The sequence below is a fragment of the Ictalurus punctatus genome, chromosome 26 (genome assembly GCF_001660625.3).
Source record: "Ictalurus punctatus breed USDA103 chromosome 26, Coco_2.0, whole genome shotgun sequence".
Taxonomy (NCBI): Eukaryota; Metazoa; Chordata; class Actinopteri; order Siluriformes; family Ictaluridae; genus Ictalurus; species Ictalurus punctatus.
The window spans coordinates 12,932,631-12,957,121 of record NC_030441.2 but is presented as its reverse complement, the minus strand read 5'-3'; the positions used below and the strand labels follow the sequence as shown (position 1 = coordinate 12,957,121).

Genomic DNA, 24,491 nt, shown 5'->3' with positions numbered 1-24,491 from the left:
TGCATTGATGACGCAAGGATTTCTGCATCATTGTGTATTACTATTATTATTATCATCACGCATGCTATAATCAGTCGTACCTCTCCGTGTTCTTTCCCACATCTGTCTGCAGCCTCTATTTATGGGAAGGGATTTATGGAGTGTGTGCACTGCTAATCTAACAGTTGCCCAGGTTTGCAGCGCTGCGCTTCCTGAAATAGTCAGCCGATAGCGGTGTGACAAAGCTAACAGGATTACGGTCTCCTTTTTGGTACACTCGTATGGAGCTCCACATAATTTTTTAAAAAATACAGAAACCCATAGATAGAAAGAGAATAATAAAGATTTATCTAATTTTTTTTTTTTATATAGGGGAAATAGAACCCTTGAGATTTTTTTAATGTGCAAATCCAACAGTTTCTGGTACTTTGAAGAATTCCAGCCTCAGCTAAAAGAATAAGACAAAGTAGTGGTTAATTTGTGCTGTTTAATGATGCACAATCATGAGTAAGCCTTTTGGAAGTAGAGTTTAATGTGAAGTGAGATGGAGGATGGTTAAGAGGCTATAAAACGTTTTTTTTTTTGTTTGTTTTTTTTAAAATCAGCGTTGCCGTTATCAGTGTTCCAGCTTCAGTCAGCCAAGACACTCTTCAACCTGTCCCTTTCAGTTTGCTTGCCCCCTCTGGTGTGTGTGTGTGGGTGTGTGCACGAGACAGTGGCTGCCACTGCTATAAATAGCCAGCATGTTCAGCACAATTTACATACTGTATAGTTCATAGAAAGAGCAACAAAGATAAAACAGCCTAAAATATCAGAGGTGTCTACATGGGAGGTCAAAGAATAGTTTTATGTTCACTAACCAACAGGAACAAACGTCATGTACTACTGTGTTATATCGATTTTAAGATAGAAAACGTATACTAAGTTTTTTTTTCTTCTGCATGACTTTGATCTAATTCCTTTCCAGTGCCTGTGAGTATCTACCTCACAATTAACGTCACTTTACACTGAAGCATAAATCTCAGACACCCAGGGTTTAAAAGTTTACCAGTTTGTAACGCCAGGCCTAACTGTACTTGAATTAATGAATGAACTTAAAGGGATAGTTCACCCAAAAATGAAAATTCTGTCATCGGTTACTCCCCCTTCATTTCGTTCCAAACCCATAAGACTTTCGTTCATAGTCGGAATACAAATGAAGACGTTTTAATGAAACGTGGGAGATTTCAGTCCCTCCATTTACAGTCCATTTCAAATAACCAAAACTTTCAAGGGCCAAAAAAGTGGTTCTCTTGTGAACGTGTGTCGGAGAGCTATGTGGAAGTGAAGATATTTAGTGAATAAAGACTTAACTTCATTTTATTTTTGCGCAAGCGAAGCATTCATATCGCTTCATAAAACTGGGATTTAAGCACTGGAGTCACTTGGATTACCTTTACGATGCCTTTATGAACTTTTTGGAGCTTGAAAGTTTTGGTTACTGGACTGTAAATGGAGGGACAGAAATCTCCCAGGTTTCATTAAAACATCTTCATTTGTGTTCTGAAGATGAACGGAAGTCTTATGGGTTTGGAACGACCTGAGGGGGAGTAACTAATGACAGAAATTTCTTTTTTGGGTGAACTATCCCTTTAAAGTGAGCGTATTCGATAAATCCATAATCAGTTTATGGTTCAAACTGTGAGCATGCTTACTAAGTGTCACAAAATAGCTTCTATTTGACCATGATCAGATTTAGTATACTGTGGCAACTTTAATTTGTATGGTATCAGTATGTGATAAGAAAGAAATAAAAATGCACAACAGAAAGCTGTGTTGGATCAAGTGCTATTTTATACGTTTCTATTTTATACGTTAATCATTTGCACTAATTATACATTATCACTAATGTGATAATTGCAACACGGACTATTCAATCAGCAGTATATTAGACCAATTAGATGTTTTTTTTCAACACATACCATTTTCTCATTTCATACATCACCATATTAGTCTTTTTGTCGTCGTCCCCCACCCAATCGTCTCTTGCGTTCATGTTACATCATATTACATCACCATTTGAGAGCAAGGGGGGAAAATGATGTGTCTGTGTCTTCAGTCTGTATTTTCTATCCCTTAATTGTTTTGGGTTTAAAGGAAAGTGCTCGTGTTTAACGGTGGTCTAGACACTATATATCTGACGCCACATACTCGTTAAAATACATCTGGCAAACTTGGAGGTGTGAACTAGACACACTTCAGCACGTGCGCGACTCCACTCTGAATACGCATAACTTTCCCTGCTTAAATATTGATGTAACTTTTGGACATATGCATGTCGGTAATTCTTCCAGCTCATGGTGTGTAAAGACAAACCTGTAAAGCGAAGGATCCCGTTTCAGGATGTCCATATTGATGTGCTGCTCGATCAGACTGTACAGCAGGATGGGCAGCGAGGTGAAGCTGATATTGTACAGTGTGAGATATGCCGTATCATATAGTGGCTGTAGGGGGAGGGGGAGATGGGGGGGGGGGAGAGATCCACAATGCAAGGAAATGCAAACTCTAGAAATCACGCACGAAGATTCTTCACATGCTGAACAATGAACATTGGGTGGTGCTGTATACATACCTGCTGGGAGAAGCCACAGAAGAACTGATAAAGAAATTGGGGAAAGATGAAGCACACATTCTGGGGAAAGAGAGACACAGAAAGAGAGATAAAAACGTACAGATTTTTGCTGCAGTCCCAAGTGGGGAGGGGGGAACAAACAAACCAAAAACACACACACACACACACACACACACACACACACACACACACATTATGAAGCGTGAACTCACAGACTAAATATAGCGCTAAGATTCCATGGTGCTATTTTCCCTTAAAAAGCTACCTCACCTTTCTCGCAAGAGAAAATATAGAAAATGCCGTACCGTAGCATGCAATGTACAGCTGCGGACATAAGTTTACATACGCCTTGCAGAATCTGCAAAACGTTAATCATTTTTTTAAAAATCATAAGAAGAATCATAAAAATTGCATGACTATTACAAAAGGTGCAAACATTCACTGATGTTCAAGAAGGCAACCCGACACATTAAGAGTCAGGGGGGTGTAAACTTTTGAACAGGATAATCGATGTAAATTGTTATTTTATTTAAAGATCTTTTTTCTTTTTTCATTTAGTTCTACCCCTCAGAAGCTACATAAGATATTTACATGTTTCCCAGAAAACAATAACAATTTACACCAATCACCCTGTTCAAAAGTTTATACCCCCCTGGCTCTTAATGTATCACGTTGCTTTCTTGAGCAGCAGTGAATGTTTGCACCTTTTGTAATAGTTGTGTACGAGTCCCTCAGTTGTCCTCAGCGTGTAAACATGGATCTCAACATCAAATAGCCGCTGTTGGAAAGGGGTCAAATATGCAGATGTGCCGGACCTGGAGGATTTTTCTGAAGAACAGTGGGCAGTTTAACTGCTCAGGACAAACAAGGGACTCATGATTGACTCTCACAAAACATTAAAACAGTTGATCATCCAGGTAACGACACACAGTATTAATAACCAAGCGCATGTAAACTTTTGAACTGGTTCATTTGTGTAAATTTAGTTAGAAATAGCTTATTAGGGCAGAACTAAATAAAAAAACAACATGTAATTTGTATGATATAAATTTTTAAATGATCAACATTTTGCAGATTCTGCTAGTTGCATGTAAACATATGACATCAAGTGTACACTCTAAACAAAAGACATTTAATGTAATAAAACTGCAAAAACATACAGTATACATGTGCATATAAAACAATAAACATTGCATGAGAGAAAACCTCTACCTTGTAGAAGAAGTACTGCACCAGCTCGGATATTCTGATATAGTAGTAATGGCCGTGCACCAGCAGCATCTTCTTTAGGTGCTTAAATTTTGGAATTGCATAGTCACTGTTGCGGGCTGCCTGTCTTCCCTCTTTACCCATGATACCTAGAGGCAGAATGAACAGACTAGTCTTTGGAGGCCAAAGCACGCAAAATAGTAAAATGTGTGCATCACATTGGACATTACAATACATTAGCAATGGTACTGATGATTAGTCAACGTGGTTGATGAGTAAAATATTATAAGATCAATCCTGAAAATGTAAATATAAAATCTAAAAATGATTATGATTCTGAAAATTAAATATATATATATATACTGAAAAATTTCCTAAAGTTACTGGAGTCATTTTTCCAAATTCAAGGAACTGTATCATATATATCATATAACATTGTTTTAATTGTAGTAAAACAAACTATAGTACAAAAAAGGAACAATCATCAGGTACAGTGCAGTCACCCAGGACGGTAGCAGTGAAAAAATACCGTAACATACTTTCTATCCTAATAAAACCAGCACATAAATCATTATTTACTTCTCCAGTACTTCACAGAGTTTACTGTGTGTATTTAAGAGACCCAGAACCATCTGTTTTACCATATGGTAGCTAAATATGATGCCTAATTTATGTGTAAAGTCTGCACTGTCACGAGGGGGTGCATGATAACAGCAGCTACTTTTTGATCGCAGGGAGCCCTCTTCCCTTCTGCCCTGGTTCACACAAATCACCACGGCGAAAGCATAAATCAGCAGTAAAGCTGCTGGAAGAGCTGCTGACTAGCAAGCCGGATATGCGGCGGTACTGCAACAAGTAACATTTAACAGTCAAGGCAAATACAGTAGTCGTGTTTGTAGTTCTGCTGATCCAGGGTTCAAAAATATCTTCTAGTTAGAGGCGTGTGCTTACCGATGCCCACATGAGCTTCCAGGATCATGCTGACGTCATTCGCGCCGTCTCCGATGGCCAGAGTGATGGGATGCTCCTTTGACATCTTTATCAGCTTAACGATCTGAAAGAGCAAAACCATGTTCAAGTCCATGTTCAAACCAAGTCCTAACATGGAAATAGGGTTGTACGGTATACCGGTACTACCGCGATACTAAAGCTTCAAAACACCACACCACCACTGTATATTTTAAATCGCAGTATCGTCGATACGGCAGTACTGTAAGTAATGTTGTCCGTGCGGCAGTTAATACGTACAATTTTCACTAAAATGACACCTCTCACTACTTTTGCAGAATAATCAATGGTTAGTGACACTTCATTTAAACTAAATTCTTTACCTTAACCTTTAAAGATTTCCTGTTTGCTACCAAGCAAGCTAACGTTACGCTAACCGCTGTGTGTAAATACTAAAATTAGCCGTGTTTGATATTAAGCGAGCTAACGTTACGCTAACCGCTGTGTGTAAATACTAAAGTTAGCCGTGTTTGATATTAAGCGAGCTAACGTTACGCTAACCGCTGTGTGTAAATACTAAAATTAGCCGTGTTTGATATTAAGCGAGCTAACGTTACTGTAACCGCTGTGTGTAAATACTAAAGTTAGCCGTGTTTGATATTAAGCGAGCTAACGTTACTGTAACCGCTGTGTGTAAATACTAAAATTAGCCGTGTTTGATATTAAGCGAGCTAACGTTACGCTAACCGCTGTGTGTAAATACTAAAATTAGCCGTGTTTGATATTAAGCGAGCTAACGTTACTGTAACCGCTGTGTGTAAATACTAAAGTTAGCCGTGTTTGATATTAAGCGATCTAACGTTACGCTAACCGCTGTGTGTAAATACTAAAGTTAGCCGTGTTTGATATTAAGCGAGCTAACGTTACTGTAACCGCTGTGTGTAAATACTAAAGTTAGCCGTGTTTGATATTAAGTGAGCTAACGTTACGCTAACCGCTGTGTGTAAATACTAAAGTTAGCCGTGTTTGATATTAAGCGAGCTAACGTTACTGTAACCGCTGTGTGTAAATACTAAAGTTAGCCGTGTTTGATATTAAGCGAGCTAACGTTACTGTAACCGCTGTGTGTAAATACTAAAGTTAGCCGTGTTTGATATTAAGTGAGCTAACGTTACGCTAACCGCTGTGTGTAAATATTAAAGTTAGCCGTGTTTGATATTAAGCGAGCTAACGTTACTGTAACCGCTGTGTGTAAATACTAAAATTAGCCGTGTTTGATATTAAGCGAGCTAACGTTACTGTAACGTTATGTCGTTCCAGTGATATGGATCCAGGAACATGTCCCACATGGACTGGAAGAGGAAATTCTGGGTTACCTGCGCTTTCTGAAGCGGGGCCATGCGGCAGCACAGCACGGCGCTGCAGTTCCTGCAGATCTCCAGGAAGATCTCCTTGTAGTTTCCTGTGCTGCTGTTCTGCACCGGTTTCAGCACTGCAGACAGAGTGGCTCCGTCGATGATCAGCCCGTAGTCCTGGAACTCATTAGACAGGCTGTGGAAACACACGTATACATGCGGGCTCATTCACAATGCGTGTGTTAAAGGAAAAGGGCTGCATGATATATCTCCTGTTAATCGCTATGGCACTACTAACCTATAGAAGAGTAATCCAATGAGCTTGGAATAAAACCACTCATTTTGCTGCATGTGCAGCTGTTCCTTAATCGATCTGTGCTTTGATGGTTGGCTCTTATAGTAGACGAAGATATATTTATATAGCGCCTTTCCGAAGCTCAAGGTCGCTTAGTACGTTCGTTACTAAAGTTCCAACGTTATCCATAGTTTAGGGATAAACCAATTTATAACATATTTAAGCCACATAATGGAAAACAACTGCATGTGCATCAATTCATTTTGTGCATTAGGTTTAATTATATTACTGTGTGTGTGTTTATCTTCACAACTCAACTCCTGTGCTGACTGAGCATACTGTATGTATGATGCATATTATTCACATACCGAGTGTCTTCTCTTAACCATATCTCCATTTTCCAAATCACTTGTGCATGCTGTGTGTAATATGTTTGATTCTCTGTGTGTGTGTGTATCCATGTATCACAGCTGTCAGAACATACAGCATCTCTTTCCAAATTGTTGTATTGGACATGCCTGATGTTTGCGTAATGCCGCTGATAGATTTTCCCTCTTTTCTCTGCTTCAAAATGGCTAACGTTTCTCCCATAGACAGCTCTCTGATCCTAATGTTGGGTTATCCTTTTTAACAACAACTGCGGCCTTCATAGGTGAAACTGAAGGTTAAACCCAAGAGCAGATGGTCAGAGCAATTTACTGTTTAAACGATCAGTCTAACAGGACACACCTGGGTGACAAGAAACACCTGTCGGTCGCATGTTCCAATATTTTTGCTCGCCTAAAAACTGGGTGGTCTGATACAAAATGTGCTATGTTCTATACCGTTTAACACATCTACATATATATACAAGGAAATAAAATCTGGAATTCTAAACTCTCTTCTCATATCCATCTTTTGATCTCAAACCTAAATGTCTACAGCAAAAAAAAAAAAAAAGAACTGGCCTTGCTGTTCCAATAGTTTCGGAGGGGAATGTACGCTACACTGTGCGTGTATCAAACCATCTCCATGTTTATAGCACAGATTCGATCCACAGGTTTTATGTATGGTGTAGGGGTGTGTGTAGGGGTGTGTGTGTGTGTGTGTGTGTGTGTATACCCACCCAGAGAACGTGTCACGGCTCATGGTGCCGTGGTGCCGCAGTACGGTCCTGCTCAGCTCGAACAGCACATCGTGCAAGCTCTGCTCCTCCGTCCTCTTCGTGGTCAGCTCCAGGATCTGCGTGCTCCTGCGGAACAGCTTGCTGGCGTAACACGTGGCAGCCGCCGTCTCCATCTTGTCGCCAGTGAGGACCCACACCTTCATGCCTGCCTTGTGCAGGGACTCGATGGTGTCGGCCGCTTTGTCCTGCAGCCTGGAAACGAGAATCCAAAGATGAAAACGGTTTACACTTGACTCAAAATATATTTGCTTTAAAATATCATGCAAGCTAATCAATGCAAAACAATAAATTATGGCTGCAACTATCTATTATTTTCATAATTGATTAGTTGGCCAATTATTTATTTATTTTCGATTAATCGTATTGGGGGGGGTGAAATTTTTAGTACCTTTTTTTTTTTTTTAAATAAAATCCACAAACTGAGTGTTACAAATATAAACTTCAGACTAAAACTTTACACAACTGTTTGTCCAATTATATAAGACTGAAAAGAACCCGATACACACACACACACACCTGAATATATACATTATTCTTCATTTAGTACTGTAGTGTCATTTAGTACTTTTTGTGCATTCAGAAAAATAATGCACAAATACTTGTGTATATGTCAGAGACTCAGGGTATCTGCTAAAGCTAACAGCGTCACATTACGTGCGTATGACATCATGCGCCGTCGACTAAAAAGCGGTTATACTTCTGGTTAGTAAAAAACCGCTAGAGTTCCTTTTGAGACGATATTACATTTCTAAAACTCATACCCTAGACGGTAGAGTACACGGTGCATAGTGTAGGTGTATAGTACGTCATTTGGGACACAACTTTAGCATTTACTCTCCGAAGCATGTTTTCGGAACAGAAGTAACGCGGAGTAAACGCGCCCCGAACCGTGCGCAGACCAACTAATCAATAATGAGATTCGTTGACCACGATTTTCACATTATTATTAGTTGTTGCAGCTAATTATCGATTAGTTGTTGCAGCTAATTATCGATTAGTTGTTGCATCCGTTGTGCATAGTGGTATCCGCTATGTTTTACTCAGTTAGTGTACACAGTGCATGTGCTTTTTTTTCTCTTTTTGCTGAAGTTACACTATCACTAGCAGTACAGTAGCAGTTCTCTGCTCTCGGTAGTTGTGAGAGGAGCTGATCCTGAGTTGCCCTGTCACAGGCTGCTTCACTCGATAATTAAGCCGCACAGCAGCAAGGAGTCGCAGTCCTGCTCCGCTGCCAGACAATTACTGCACGAAGCCCCCGATGAGCATCGCCCACTGCACTGCGACTCATCAAGAGCTGCCAGGACTCATTCCGCTCTAGGCACAACGCTTTCATTTGGGTCTGTCTCACTCCTGCACATTCCTTCACTCCCGCTGCCACCTTTTGGCTTTCTAACCCTTTGTTTAATTTGTACTCGGGCAACCGATGTGAACTCGTGTTTGTTTTTTGGGGGGTTTTTTTCCCCCCAACCTTTAACTCCATCCAGTTTATTTGTCTTCCGAAGGGAGATTTGGGAATTTAAGGCACTTTATTTGCTGTCTGACTTCACCGCAAAGTCGAAGACATTCAACAAGCACTTCATGTACTTTCACATTTTCAGAGCTGCCAACCGTGAAGAGGAATAATGTGTAGTTCCACAGAAGGGGAAGGAGGGGGCTGATATATATACACACACACACACCCCCACAGGTTTCTACCTCAGAAATGTGATTTGTGAAAGGGCTATATTGAAAATGTACTGTCATTTTACCCCAACAAACTCTCTATCTTAGGAAAAAGATGCTACATACAGTAATTAATAAGAAATAAGACCAACGACAAGTGCCAGCCTCCACAGACCTGACTGCACTGATTGAATGCATCTGCGTTGATTATTAGTTATTACATTGTAGGCCTATTTAATCTTATTTCTTGGTCAAAAATCTCAGCCTTTTTTGGCTGAGCTGTCAGCCGCAACTGTCAGTCATTCCCGATTCGTTTCATTGGGTCATCTGCCGTCTGAAAATCCAGCACTCCAACCCAAAATGATTAAAGTTCTGCATTTTGCTCTTCAGCAAGTTCCTTCTTGCATCAATCCTGATTTGCTTGACTAATAACTTTATACATAGCCAGTTTAACAGACTTCTAAAAGCATTACCAGTATCCCTACTTCATCAAGACGCCACATTGTTGGCCACAATTCGACTCAAGCGGGGCTCTAATTACTTTCTCCACACGTTAATTGCTGACAGCAGAGCCTAACGGATAGACTTTATTGACTGGCAGAGCATGCATGACTGCTGCATCAGTACACACAGAAGGTACACGTACAGGAGGGGCAATTACGTTGAAGTGAGACTGAATCTGATTCACAATCCTTGATTCATGACTCACCTGTCCTCGACAGCTGTTGCTCCTAGCAGGATGAAATCCCTCTCGATGAGGTCATACGCCTCAGCCAGCTTCCTGTCCCGCTCCTGCAGAGCTAGCTTAGCGCTGTTGATGAGATGACAGACTTCCTCATAGTCCTCCCGGCTCAGCTTCTTGTACGCTACGCAAAGCGTCCGTAAACCCTCCTAATCAGGAAGCAAGAAGGTCAAACACGCAAACATAAGCATTTCAAAGGAAAATGGAATGGATTAGAAGTGATGACGCACAGGCAGGGGATACACTAAGTAACCTTTTAAGATATAAATGGAATTCATATATATATATATATATATATATATATATATATATATATATATATATATATATATATATATATATATATATATCATTGTGGAGGTCCCACAAAAGTTATACCCTTCATAGTGAGCATATGTAACTCTGTGAGTTATCTACACCAAGAATGTAAAAAATGTTACAAATAAAATGTCAGTGTATCCAGTAACAAAGAAACAGTCCTGATTATACAACAGTTAGTTCTGATTCGCTAATCTGATTGGTCGAACAGCATTCGTAAAACTTCCTAGATCGAAGCGGTTAGTACAGTGGTGTTAGTGACATCACCGGCAGTCACGGCAAACGATACTTTTCAGGAATATCATTTTTGACTTAAAAGGAAGGCCAAAAGGGACGCCAATTGTACCGGAAGTAGCTTTAACAGGAACATACAAATCTACATTAAGCTAGCTAGCCGATGTGCTATAAAGCGAGTGTGGCTGCTTCAGGATCTATTTCCGCTAGCGGAGGAAAAATACACAGAACGTTTCGCCATGTCGTGTCCGAAATGTCAGTTAATCAATATTAACGTTGTATTAATGTTAGTTAATACAACATTACTGTCGATATGAACTGTGGTATAAAAGCAATTTCGCACTCACAATCGTGCAGCCCTGTACTCTTGCTTAAATAGATGGCAAAAGCAATATACAGCTAGTCTGGAAAAATAATCTAATATGGATTTGAATATATAATCTAATTGGGGCGTGGTATGTATAAAACTACCATATTCTTTTGGAAAATCAACCAGTAGTAGACTTTTTTCTTTCTCTGGATGTTGGATTAACTGGCAAATGCGAATGAAAAACCGATTACATCAATGTCACTGCTAACCTTTTAAATACATCACATGCGACACTGCTGGTCGTCCAACCCTATTCAGCCTAGTGAGTGCTCTTATTCTATTCGTCTCACTATAGTAACCACATCCAAATTTACATCATCTCTAGTCACCATGGCTTGGTGAAATGCTGGAGTGGAATGAGAGAGAGTCAAAATCTCACTGCAGCTCAGTGCAAGCCTGAATATACTGTACAACCCGAACCTGACCTGGGATCAGATTTCCCCAAAGCCAAAATAGTGATCGATGATAATGTTCGGAGATGCTTTACGAATTACAGGCTTTAAATATGGAGGATGACTGGATGTACGTTCCGCTTTATTAGGAACACGATCATCTGATCAGCCGGTCATGTGTCAGCAGTGTAATGCACAGAACCGTGCAGATACAGGGGGTCAAGAGCTTCGGTTAATGTTCACGTCAAACATCAGACTGGGGGGAAAATGTGATCCAGCGTTGCTTTTCAGCTCATCACGGTTATAAAGAGTAGTTGTCATGTCCTTCCTGTCAGCTAGAACCAGTCTGGCCATTCTTGAAATTCCCAAGCGATCAGCAATTTCTGACATACTCAAACCAGCCACGCCCATTTGGCACCAAATGTGATCTGGCCATGCCACGATTAAAGTCACAGATCCCATTTTATCCCTGTTCTGATAATGTTTGAACATTAACTGAAGTTCTCGACCTGTATCATGATTGTATGTGTTGTGCTGCTGCCACATGACTGGCTGATTAGACCATTAAATAACTGAGCAGGTGTTCCTAGTAAAGGGAGTAAATCAATAGAACTCTGTAATTACCCAGTTTTGCTTTCAAAATCTTAAAAGATTTAAGGATAACGTTTCCAGGACAAAAAAAAAAAAAAATGGCTACAGTATTTGAAATCCTAATGGGAGTTTTACAACAAGGGCTTTATTTTCCTACATTCCTGAAGCCAAGGTGCAGTAAAAACTCCTAAGCAAGCAAAAAATATCCAAGAAACACAAGATTCTTGAAGGTACTGGCATTATAACGTGGGCTAGCTAGAAATAACTGAAATGATAAATGAGGCACGTTTGTTTGTTTTTTTGCTCACCACAGCGTTACGCTCTACCCGAGCTCGGACCTGGTCTACTTTCCCTGAGATGACTCGGGGAAAAATGGACGAGTCGGCACCTTTGCAGAACAGGTAGAAGTCCCCTGAGATCGACAAAGAAAACATGCAAATTAAAAAAAAAACAAAAAACAAAAAAAAAACACGGTTCATCTGAAAACAAGGAAAACAGGGCTGGCATGAGTACAATCTATTTACATCGGCATGTATTTTTAAATACTGTGTGTTCTGTACCTTTCTTTTTGTTGTGTGTAAAAGCAGTAGTATGTAGGACACATTAGCATGCTTATCACACACTGACCCAGTTGAGTAAATGTGCTGGATCTGTTTGTGAGTAGGCAGGGTAACACACACACACACACACACACACAACTCAGCAGGAATACTTAATCATGGCAGGCAGACATCTACATGTTGGTCTATTTTCACTTTGGTTGTTAACGGTTTCCTACTGTACATTCCCCACAACGCCATTCAACTACCTGTGGATAACAGCGACTGATGCAGCAGCGCTTTAGTGCTTTAGTCTGTCCAGCTTACTCTTCATCTCTACACCCTGATCCAACAGATCAGCTTCCACAGCTTCAACTGTCATGCTAATCACGCTGTCTGTCTATCTCGTCATCTCGGAGTTCTCTAACTAGCCGAGTAAACTCTCTGGATGACTCGGCGGAAACGCGTCGTACCGCATTTTGGAGCTTTGAGGCCGACGTTTGGTGTGTTCACTAATTCGGTGTTGGATTTCTCGTTATTATGACATTTAACGTTGGGTAAACTTTTCACCTGCTGTATTACACACACTGTTGTGTTGAGTGGAGGACCATCACTAACGTGAGCTAGACTCTAAAAAATGTACACACTAGTGGGCAAAACTGTAAATAAATAAATGAATGAATAAATAAATAAAAATGGTCCAAGCCTAAAGTGATAAATATTGAGCTTAACAACAAATCATTGGTCAGGAACTTATCAGGAATTAAACAAATGGACTCCTGAGACCTCCTGTGCCACCTTTTGCTCGTTTACTTTTGCTGCAGTGAACTGTTTGGGGAAATATATAGCCTCTTCTTGTACACAAAAGTAAAATCATGATAATGTTTACAATGTTTGCCTTGTGCCCGGTGCGCCCTGAGATAGGCTCCAGGTTCCCCCGCGACCCTGAAGAAGGAGTAAGCTGTAGAAGATGGATGGATGGATGGATGGATGGATTACAATGTTTGATGTAAAATTCAAACTAGCACATGTATTTGTGTCCAAAATCTTCCATAAATATCTTCTGGGATGTTTATTAAAAAAATAAAATAAACAAAAAAAAAGATGAATCGTAAGATGATGACATAATTGAATTTCCCTGTTTCTAGCTTTACCCCAAACTGCAGCAAAAGTACATGAGCCCACCGTTTGCTCAATTACTTTTGCTGCAGTTTGGGGTAAAGCTAGAAACAGGGAAACTCACTTATAAAGCAAGAGATCTCCGGAGTGCATTTCTTTACTTCTTTCTCATTTCTTAACCAATGAATTGTTGTTAAAACCATTAAAAGCTTAACATTCTTGCCATTTTGGGCTTGCTTTTTTGGCCAATGAGTGTAGTAACTAAGCAGCTACATTGGCAATACTGAATATATTGAGTAAATATGAAATAGGAATGGAATTAAAACATGCTAAATTAAAATTAACTCCAAGGTGATAGCAGCAAACCCTTGGCCCAGCCCTTACCACGAATTCTTTCAACCTAGGTATGTCACTGCTGTTTTACAAGCACTTGGTTAGTAAAAGTTAATACGGTGATGCATATCGTGAACAGCGAATATATGATATGTGATGTATTGGGTAACTAAGTCATAGGGTTATAGTGGGGTTTTTGTTGGTGCTTAGTGCTCTTACCTGAGCTGGATCTGACGATAACGCTCATCCTCCGTCTCACAGAGTCAAAGTTTAACACCTCCATCAATTCAAACCTGTAAACACGCACAAATATCAGCGGTGTTTACTTTTTATCAAGCAGATGGGCACCACAGCTGAGCTGTGTCAGTGTGAGTATACATCCCTGAGCCAAAGGAAGTGAGTAACTGATTAAGTGACTCATACACAGTAGGCCTCGCAATATACACACACTCACTCACACACACACACAAATAGGTTGTACACCAGGCCCTTGGAGATATTTTTGATCTATGATACAAACACTGGTGTATGTGTGTGTGTGTGTGTGTGTGTGTGTGTGTGTGTGTGTGTGTGCGCGTGTGTGTGTGTGTGTGTGTGTGTGTGTGTGCGCGCACACGTTTGCGTGTCCCCAGTGTCCCCATGTGCACTCATCAATGCATCATGTTGCTGAGCTAATTACAGTCGTTCCAGACATGCACTTCGTCCTCCAGGGCGGGTGTGAAGGTCACACACATTACGTCTGCATGGCTTACACACAACATGCACACACACCTGTTCCTACACACCTACCAATTAACCTACAGTGCAGCCGCATGTCTAGACAACTTCACCGCTCAAGTGCATCCGATCAGAACGCACACAACACTATTACACAAACACCTACTGTTATTAATCACTCCAGTGAGGATGTGTAAGTTGTTTAGTCACCTCAATATCAAATTTAGCACTGGTTTAGTGTGTTATTCTAGTGTTGTGGACTCGCCTCTCGATCTCTTCCTCCCTGTTGAGGATCTCCATGTGGTTGTCCTTCAGTCGCAGGTAGGTGAAGCCCAGCCTGATGACAACAGAGAGAGGTTTTTGATGAGTGACCACTGATCCAGGAGAAACGGTAAACTGTACAGTGCCGGCAGGTCCAGTGAGAAACACTGATCCGGTTACTGTTATCGTCCGTTTTTCTGCAGGTGTCAACGTTTTTAAGGTCTCGTAACAAAATATATGAATGAAGTCGTCGAAAATGTTTATAAAACTTTACTGTATAGTTCACTCATATCAACAGGTTTCAAATGCATTTTAATGTTGTAATAAAACAGAGGAAATGATAAACCACAGGCATGAGGTGAAGTCTGTAAATAAATGCAAATTTAAAATAACAACAACAACAAAAACAACAATAATGGTTGTTGTACAGTACCATTATTATTATTAGTATTATTATGAATGGCAATGGTTGTACTTCTATTACTACTACAACTAATAATAACAATAATAATAATATTCGTAGTAGTAGTTGTATGCTTGTATTTCCTGTAATATTAGTACAATTATTTTTAGTAGCTGTAGTAGTATTAGTACTATTGGTAGCAGTATTTGTACTACTGGCATTATTATCAGTATTATTATTATTATCTGTATTATTAACATTGTTAGTTGTAGTAGTAGTAGTATTTGTATTGTTTGTAGTATTAGTATTGGTATTATTAACATTAGTATCAGTAGTAGTATTATTAGCATTAGTATCAGTGTTAGTATTATTTCTATTATTTGTAACAGTAGTAGTAGTATTATTTATATTATTAGCATTGTTAGTTGTAGTAGTAATGGCATTATTTGTATTATTAGCATTACTGTTATTTATATTATTAACATTGTTAATATTAGTAGCAGGAGTAGGAGTGTTTGTATTATTAGCATTAGTATCAGTGCTAGTATTATTTGTATTATTAGTGTCAGTAGTAGTAGTAGTGGCACCTTGTTCCCGTCTCATCATCTTCAAGCTTTGACAATATAAATGTACCCTTGTCAGGTCAGTAAAGGAGTTCAAACTCACTGGAAGTGAACTGAATCAAACTGAACTGAATAGAACTGGGTGTCACAGGAGCAGTGCATGGGATTTACCAGAGCCAATCATTTGTCACTTCATCATGACATGTCTAATTAGCATAAAATAGAGAAAATCTCCATTTGAATGTTGCTGGTCACTGACACTGGAGTCACAGATTTGTATTACAAACTTAAACAGGAAGTGAACAGCTGTCTCCCACTTTTGCTGCCTGCTAGTATGAGCACAGGGTAAGAGTGAAGAGAATGGATTGTTAATCTCTGGGCCTCAGGAGGATCAGTGTATTCTGAAGGTCTGATTGCTGTAACATAGTTACTTCCTTATGTAATGGAGATAAAAGTGAGGTGAGTGTTAGATCCTGTATTATAACACCCTATGTGTTAGTTTTCCATAATGGTGTGTTCTTTATTTATGCAATTGTGCGCATGCGTCTGTGTGTTCTCTCACCTCTTCATGCCCTCCACCAGCGCCACCTCATCAGGAGAGGAGGAGATGTAGAAGGACGAAGATTTTCCCTGGTGGATTCCCTTCTTAATGCCGTCCACCGTCTCCTCCTCCTTCACCTGCACCGTGTGACACAAGCATAGCGCCCGGAAAAACAGCTCCTCATGCTCCTAAAATCAGAACAACGAGACGCACGAGGGCAATGTTGGTCGTGCTGGTCATCCACACTATGAATAATACTAATACGTAATAATAATACTTTTCCAGAATGTCTCTCCTCTTCACGTAAAGTGGGTGGGGCTAATCTTCTGTGACGCTTGTACAGGTTTTATTCTCACTAATCACGTTTGGTGTCACACCTGCATAGCCTTTGACACAGTTATCGAGCAACACGAGCAATTCTGTAATTCAATAAATTTGTACATGTAGGGTTGGTCAAATTCTTCCGGATATAAAAGAACGTCTTGATAGAACACTTGGCTTTGGTATCATTTTTTATTTATTTATTTTTTTTTTTACACCAATTCCCTGGGACCATGTTTGAAGATGGATCGCTTACTGCATACTTCAACAATATACTGAATTTCATTGCAACTTTTTCACCACAGTTGTATGTATTTATAGAATGAGGGTTTTTTTTAAAAAAAAAAAACTGCATTGTAGAAGTGATAAACAAGGTCTTTCTTATACTGTAAAATGACAAAGTCCTGTCTTTATTAACAATATGTTCCTGGTAGACTGGGAATATACAGACTCACTGACTGGCTTATGAATTTTATATAGGAAAGAGACCCTGTAATTGTACCTAATACAATTTTATAACACCACTACACAATATTTAAGTGATGTATTGTAATAGCTTAGCTGTCCTGTGCTAAGCAGACAAAACCTGTATTTTTGCAATACTCAGCAACATTTTTTTTTCTGTGTGTGTTTTTTAACTCAGTACATCATCCCATTTACTTCTATTGTTTTTACCTCATGGCTACATGTTTTAGGAGTGCCAATATTTAAAACCAGCAACTTACGCAACAACATCCAGTCAACAGACACGTAATTATTATACCTGCTCATTTATGCACTTATCCAAATTCAGCCAATCGTCTGGCAGCAGCGCAATGGATAAAATCTTGCAGATACTGGTCAACACTTTGACGGTACCTCGAATAGTGAAGGCTACAGCAGGGGGAAGAGCTTTCTCTTATAGAGCCCCACAGTTATGGAACAGTCTTCCTATTAGTGTTCGGGACTCAGACACAGTCTCAGTGTTTAAGTCTAAGCTTAAAACGTGTTTGTTTACTCAAGCCTACCCTGACTAGATTCTGTTCTACTACTTCACAGTCATAATTATCTTTTCTCTCCCTCTCTCCTTTCGCCGAGCCCCACACGAATTTATGGAGATACTAGAGATCCTGATCCTTTCTGCCTCTGGATGGAGCTCAAATCTTCTTTAATTCCAGACTGCTGGGACTACGGCTGCTCCTAACGCCATACAGACTTCATATAAATCCATAATGAACTTTTTCACACTAACTGTTGTTACCCAGATGAGGATGGGTTCCCTTCTGAGTCGGGTTCCTCTCAAGGTTTCTTCCTCTTAAAACATCTTAGGGAGTTTTTCCTCGCCACCGTCGCCACTCAGTGGCTTGCTCAGTTGGGATAAATTCACACCTTTAATATCTGTATACCGTGTTGATATTTCTGTAAAGCTGCTTTGAGACAATGTCTATTGTAAAAAGCGTTATACAAATAAAATTGAATTGAATTGAACACGTGGTTCACCCAAGAACAACGGCTGAAGCTGAAGTTTCAGGGAACCTGTGGCCACTGTACCCTCAGATTCCTGTTGTAAAACCTCATGTGCTCTTCTGCTGTCGTAGCCCATCCATGTCAAGGTTTGACATTTTGTGCGTACGGACATGCTTTTCTGCTAAGCACGGTTGTAAAGAGTGATTATCCAGTGACCAGCTCAACCAGTTCTGAGCATTCTCCTCCGACCTCTCATCAACAAGGCGTTCCTGCAGAACTGCAGCTCACTGGACATTTTTTTCCTCTAGAGACTGTTGCGTGTTAAAATCCCAGGAGATCAGCAGTTTCTGAAATCTTCAAACCATGCAAAGTCACTGAGAACACATTTTGTTCCCTATTCTGATGTTCGATAACTCAAGCTTTCCTGTATCTGTATGATTTCTATGCAGTGCACTGATGTCACATGGTTGGCTAATTGTACAGGCATTCCTATTAAAATGTTTGGCAAGTGTCCAGTACGCAGTCTAAGTACAGGTATAATTGCTTGTTGTTGATGTTTTTGTTTTTAATTATAGGACTGATGAATCTTCTGCATCCGTCCCCTGATGATAAACAGCATCGCCCTATCGTTCCCTCTTAACGTCATCCATTTTCTCCACCTCCTTTACCTGCACTTTTTGCCAAGAGTTTTATCCAAAGTAGATTAACATCTCAACGTAGTGTGTAATCACAAAGTGTGTGTAGGACACCACGGCCCCGCCCCACTCTTCTGAGTCTGAGCTCTTCTCTTGTAAACAATACTTATCCCTAATGATGCATGATTGCTGGGACAGAGGCTGTCAGTGGCAAAATAAATTAAAGTCCTTAAGCAAGATTATGCGGCTCGAAAACAAAAGACGACAATATATACCCTAATCGTAGGTATTAAACGCGACGCTCACACAGCCTAACTTAAATGCATGGCCTGCTTTGAAACCCAAGCAGGACATAAAGGACGAGTCTGTCAGCCCGAAAATGTTTCTGCTAAAAGATGTTCATCTGATCGTACGAGAGATTATATTTAAACGTATAACCCAGTAGGAACGGGTATGATGTAATTAATGAGTTCTTCAATAAGCCATTTTGTTAAATCAGACACATTCATTTGTCATGTGTCACTTGTGTTCATTTATCATAGTGAATGAGAATGAGAGAGTGGAAGAGAGTGAGACTTCATTTCTGTTCCTCTGAGCGAGATGGGGACTGGAGTTTACATTATTCTGACCATTCAACCATATCGTCACACATCCACTCACTCAGAAACACTCTTTAAAAAAAAAAAAAAAAAAAAACAGATTGCAGAAACGTCAAGGATTTAAAACCTTCATTGATTATGTATTAACATGACAGTCAGTATAATGTAGAGATGTAAACAGTAAAAGCCAGATTTTTATTTTGTGTAGGATATATAGGACAATTCATTATCAGAAAAATGTCATCTGTTTAACGTCTTTCTTTTTCATCACTGCTACAAGAATGAGAGAATACTAAACCTTTGCGCACTGACATTTTCCAATAGACATCACTATTTCTCCCGCCTAAATGTCAATATAAATATTGGCACCCTTGGTAAATATGAGCAAAGAAGTCTGTGAAAAAATTGTCTTTTTTGTTTAACTTTTTGTTAAAAAAAAAAATCACAAAAATACTCTGAGGTCATGGATATCAAAAAATGTATTCCCACTGAAATTTTACATTTTTCTTTTAGGACACCTGGGTGGCTAGGAACAGGAAATTGTTCAACCATGACTTCCTGTTTCACAGGAGTATGAATATGAGGAAACACATAGGCCAAATTCCCTCAGTCATTCATCACAATGAGATAATATATCTGTGATGAGCGGCAAAAGGATTCAAGGATTTTTACTGTCATTCCAACACATGTACATGAGCTGGAACGATGCTAAACACTAAACCACCATGACACATCCCAACCCCGCCCCCCAACCCCGCCCCCACGTGAACTAATCAAACCTCAAAAGCACGAACTGAGATGTTTTCCGTTTCTGCATGTTTTAGGCTCACCTTCCTCTCACTGCAGGGTGACGAGTCGATCATGTCGATGCTGGCTGCTGCAGACATGATCTGGCCATTACAGATGGCATGCGGTACGTACACGTGACCGTCTACACAGCACTCGATAAACTCCATGTTGTTTTCCGTCAGAGTTCCCGTCTTATCGGTGAAGACATACTCCACCTGAGAGAAACAGATACCGACGAGTTGCTTAACAGAAGGTTCATCAGGGTTTGTGAAAAGAAAGAAATAAAACCTAAATAAAAAATGAAATTAAATGGTATATATTATATACCTATATAGGTGTTTGTGTAATATTTTATTTATTATTTATTTTGAAATTGAATAACAAAATAATCAAATGGTTTTATTCATTTAACAAAAAATAACTGTTAAAAAAAATAATGCAAAAAAACTAAATATTTCAATTTAAATACTACTTCAAAACAATACTCTCGATCTCACCTGCCCGAGTTCCTCGTTAAGATCCGACGTGTTAACAAGCGCACCCTCTCCCAGCTCTTCGTCGAACATCTCATCGTCCCAGGTAATAAAATAAGAGCCCAGAAACTTCTGCATTTCCACAGTCACGTACATGGACACAGGAATGATGTAGTTGAAGAGGACCATGAAAGCCAGGAAGTCAGTCAAGGCTCGTATCAACTGAGGGGAGGAAAAAAAAAAAAGGGGAAAAAATATAGTGCGCTCAACTGAACATTTGTGGGGTAACAATCAAAACAATTTAGCTAGCACCTGAAGTCTTTCACACTGACGATGTAAAGAGATCGTGATGGTGGACATGAAACAAAGTCATCAGGAGCATTAACATTTTCCTCAGATGTGCTGGTAAATTCCTAAGAAAAGAATCGCTATGACTAAAATTGCACTATAACCTAACAAACGTCAATATATTGACAATCGCCAGCATTCTTCACTGCTTGCTAATCCTGCACATGTGAATAACCACAAGAAATTTTCTTGGAGGCACCTTGAATACACCAGTATCTGAATGTAGTGTTATAAGAAAAGCTAAACCACACAATGTACTAACAATGTCCTTTCATATGGAAGGAAAAACAACGACTAGAGCACACAAGGCTAGTAAATTTAGCTAGCTGGCACTTTAAGTGATGGTGAAAAGTAGACAAAATCATCTGGAGTATCAACATTTTCCTCAGATGTGTTGGTAAATTCCTAAGAAAAGATTCGCTATGACTAAAATTGCACTGCGCTTCCACTTAGCATCACTTGCTAACCAAACTTCAGTGCGTTCTTCTGCCGCACTGAGGAATGTCAACGTTGATTTACAACTGACTGGTTCTGACACCGTAAACACCATGAGAATTTTTGTTGTCAGCTCATTGAACGCAGCACCATTTCAGCATAATGTTATGACTCCGTAATTAATATAATGAGCTGTGTGTTCAGGATAATGGAGTTTTTCCCCCTTTTTTTCCAAAGGGATAAGTCACACCAGTCACACCCAAACTGGAAACAGGCTTAAATCAAGCTATTCAAAAGGATCTATAAAGCACAGTCAGAGACAGGAAAAGCTCTTCGGATGCATTATAGGCAATGAATTTCTGGTGTACTTGACGTACTATGTGACGTTGCCGCTCGGTCTCTGTTTTTTGGTTGTACCAGGGCTCGTCTCGGTCGGGGTCGGCCTGCCACACGTACTTGAGGACAGTGTTGATCAGAGCTTTACTGATCAATATACAGAGATAAACAACCAGGTATGCATTCATAGATCTGCAAGAACAGGGGGGGAAAAAGATGAGCAAATAACAAGAGTTCCTCTGATTTACCGTCAAGGATTAGAGAAAAAACGAACAAAAACGGAAAAAACAATGTGCTTGTAAAGAGATTTGGAGAAGGGTCAGTGATTTTGTTATAGCTCAAACCATGTTTCAATAGATCCTCTGCTGTATTACCTCCAATGATTTTAACTTCTATTAGATCACGGCAGTTGAGCTATCTGTGGAGCTATTAAGGGAATCAGGACCGGAAAGTACATTCTAAAAAGATCGCAGTGACACCAAATTATGTCCCATCCACCGACTTTTAACTGCCTTCTATAAACGTCCGAGTGAAACTGGATATTGCACATCTTGCACAAGTAATTACAAATCATTAAGTAGGCAATCTGCGGTGCTTACCTAATAAGGTAAAAACATGCATTAGAAACCGCAGCCTAGCGTAATATACTCAGAAAACGCTAATAGGAACTGAACTGCATTAAGAAAAGTAAATAATGAAATCTTACTTTTCTACAGCAGAGCGTTTCTGGGATTTGGACTGGTAGTTCAGGGCCATTTTGGTCTCCATGCCAGTGTAGATAGCCACAGCTGAATGAAAACAAAAATAATAATAATAATAATAATAATAAATCAAGTTACACAATGCTGAGTACAGTGACTTTGTAAAATAGGAGTGTTTTTTTATGGATCCTGAGCATACATATTGTCCAGATAATAAATGCCTTGTATGTATTTCCTGTTAAGAGCAAGCCACCCTTCCATGACTATCCATTAGTTGATATTTTAAAAATGTAATATGATAGCTACCCAAGCATTTAGTACAGTTTCTGATCTCCATATATGTCAATATACATTGACCTGTAACCTATTTATGCTTTAAAAGAAGGTCTGTCAAACAAAATGATCATACTGTACTGTATTTTCTGTCTTAGGACTATAATCAAAACATTAATATTCAGTAAGAGCACAGCTGTTAGCTAGCTAAGTTGTTCAAAAGAATCAAATGGAGTGAATATTCTGTGTGCTGATTATAGTGGTATAGTTTATACCTGATTTTTGACATGTTCAGCTGTGATATATGATCTGGATGACTAGACTGTATATTGGTGCTTCATATATGATAAATACCTGCATACATGTGAATGACTGATTTGATAACATATGTACTACTTGAACATGTCAAAGGGAAAGAAAGCAAAGTTCTCGTTTACGTTTCAACCCATATAAATCGTCACACATTTCAACAGTTGGCTAAAATAAATATTTAGCATACTCTTAAACTGTATCATGAAAGTGAATATTCATAGTAATACAGACTGACATGCAAGTCATTTGCATATAATATAGAATCATATATCTCCATATGTTTGACAGTTAAGGTAGATTTCAAATTATCGCCACAGATTGCAATATACACTAACCAGCCACTGTTATAGGAACACCTGTAACCCTGCTCATGCTTTTTTGTTTTGAGAGACTGGTGTGCATGAAAATCCCAGGAGATCATACTCAATCAATACTCAAACCAAACGAGTCAATCCGGCACCAACCAATCACTGAGATGACATTTTTTCCCCCATTCTGATGTCTGATACAAACATTAGAAGCTGAAGGTTTTGACCTGTATCTGGATCATTTTATGCATTATGCTGCTACATGATTGGTTGACTGGATAACTGCACGAATGAGAGGATGCACAGGCTTTCCTATTAAAGTGACTAGCAAGTGTGTCTTTAAGTATACTAAAACAGGCTGGTCCAAATGCTCACTTAAATTAAAACCTCGTGTATTGTTGACCTGCTTTGCACATTGCAGGCTTATGTGAGCTAAATTGTGAAATATCCCATGTGTAAATATACAGAATTACTCATAAACGAGATGATTTTAAGTGTCTGCTGTGTCCCTGGCTACCGAGAACAGTACTATTACCGTTTAACGTTCCCTTTTTTTTCATAAAAAGTTAAAGACTTTCTTGCTCATACACACACACACACACAGTCTTAATACGAGCCTAGCGAGAATTTTTCAAGCAGACAATGGTCTCTCATTCTGGCTATCGGTGCGGTGCAATTAAAGGACTTCATTCTGAACTTTCAGTTCCTTCAACAACTCGTTTAATTATAGTGGGAATGGAGCGAGAGAACAGCTTAACGAGCCAAATCACAGCTTTCCCACTCCCTTTGCTTTATCTCTCTCGCTCTCGCTTCTCCTGAGTGCTTCTTATTCTTTTTTTGCAATTTGCCCTCTCGTACTGGCTCTCTCACCCTCTCTGCCATTGTCTTTGTCCGAAAGGGTTTCTGCTGTGGCTAGACTATTTCACTCTCATAACACACTCTGAGCAAAAACAATACATACATTATATCTATCTATCTATCTATATATGTATATGTATAAAATCATGTCCATAAAACTACACACAGTGTAGCACCTTTCTTTCTGAAAGTTATTGGAGGATTTTCTAAGGATTTTCACATATTTTTGTAGGGGGAATTTTATAATTCTCATACTGCCAGCATGAGACATGAGCAGGCTAACACTTGTTCCTATAAAAGTGGCTGGTTA

The 24,491-nt window shown here is 39.4% G+C and overlaps 1 protein-coding gene across 11 annotated transcripts in view; it reads right to left on the bottom strand.

Annotated features, from left to right (window-relative positions):
* The window catches only part of atp11a (ATPase phospholipid transporting 11A), a 107,305-nt gene that overhangs the window by 23,159 nt on the left and 59,655 nt on the right, over positions 1-24,491 (bottom strand). For all 11 annotated transcript variants that reach the window (XR_008393477.1, XM_047151363.2, XM_017457775.3 and 8 more), the window contains 15 exons: positions 22,436-22,517; positions 21,771-21,921; positions 20,635-20,832; positions 20,179-20,352; positions 16,369-16,535; positions 14,845-14,916; positions 14,082-14,155; positions 12,180-12,283; positions 9,934-10,115; positions 7,503-7,754; positions 6,124-6,298; positions 4,751-4,853; positions 3,803-3,948; positions 2,591-2,650; positions 2,335-2,462 (listed from right to left, as the gene is read on the bottom strand). Coding sequence is in view for 10 of the 11 variants with exons in the window: in XM_047151363.2 (XP_047007319.1) it covers positions 2,335-2,462; positions 2,591-2,650; positions 3,803-3,948; positions 4,751-4,853; positions 6,124-6,298; positions 7,503-7,754; positions 9,934-10,115; positions 12,180-12,283; positions 14,082-14,155; positions 14,845-14,916; positions 16,369-16,535; positions 20,179-20,352; positions 20,635-20,832; positions 21,771-21,921; positions 22,436-22,517 (2,068 nt within the window). In the remaining variant the exon portion in view is untranslated. The remainder of the gene's footprint in view (positions 1-2,334; positions 2,463-2,590; positions 2,651-3,802; positions 3,949-4,750; positions 4,854-6,123; positions 6,299-7,502; positions 7,755-9,933; positions 10,116-12,179; positions 12,284-14,081; positions 14,156-14,844; positions 14,917-16,368; positions 16,536-20,178; positions 20,353-20,634; positions 20,833-21,770; positions 21,922-22,435; positions 22,518-24,491) is intronic.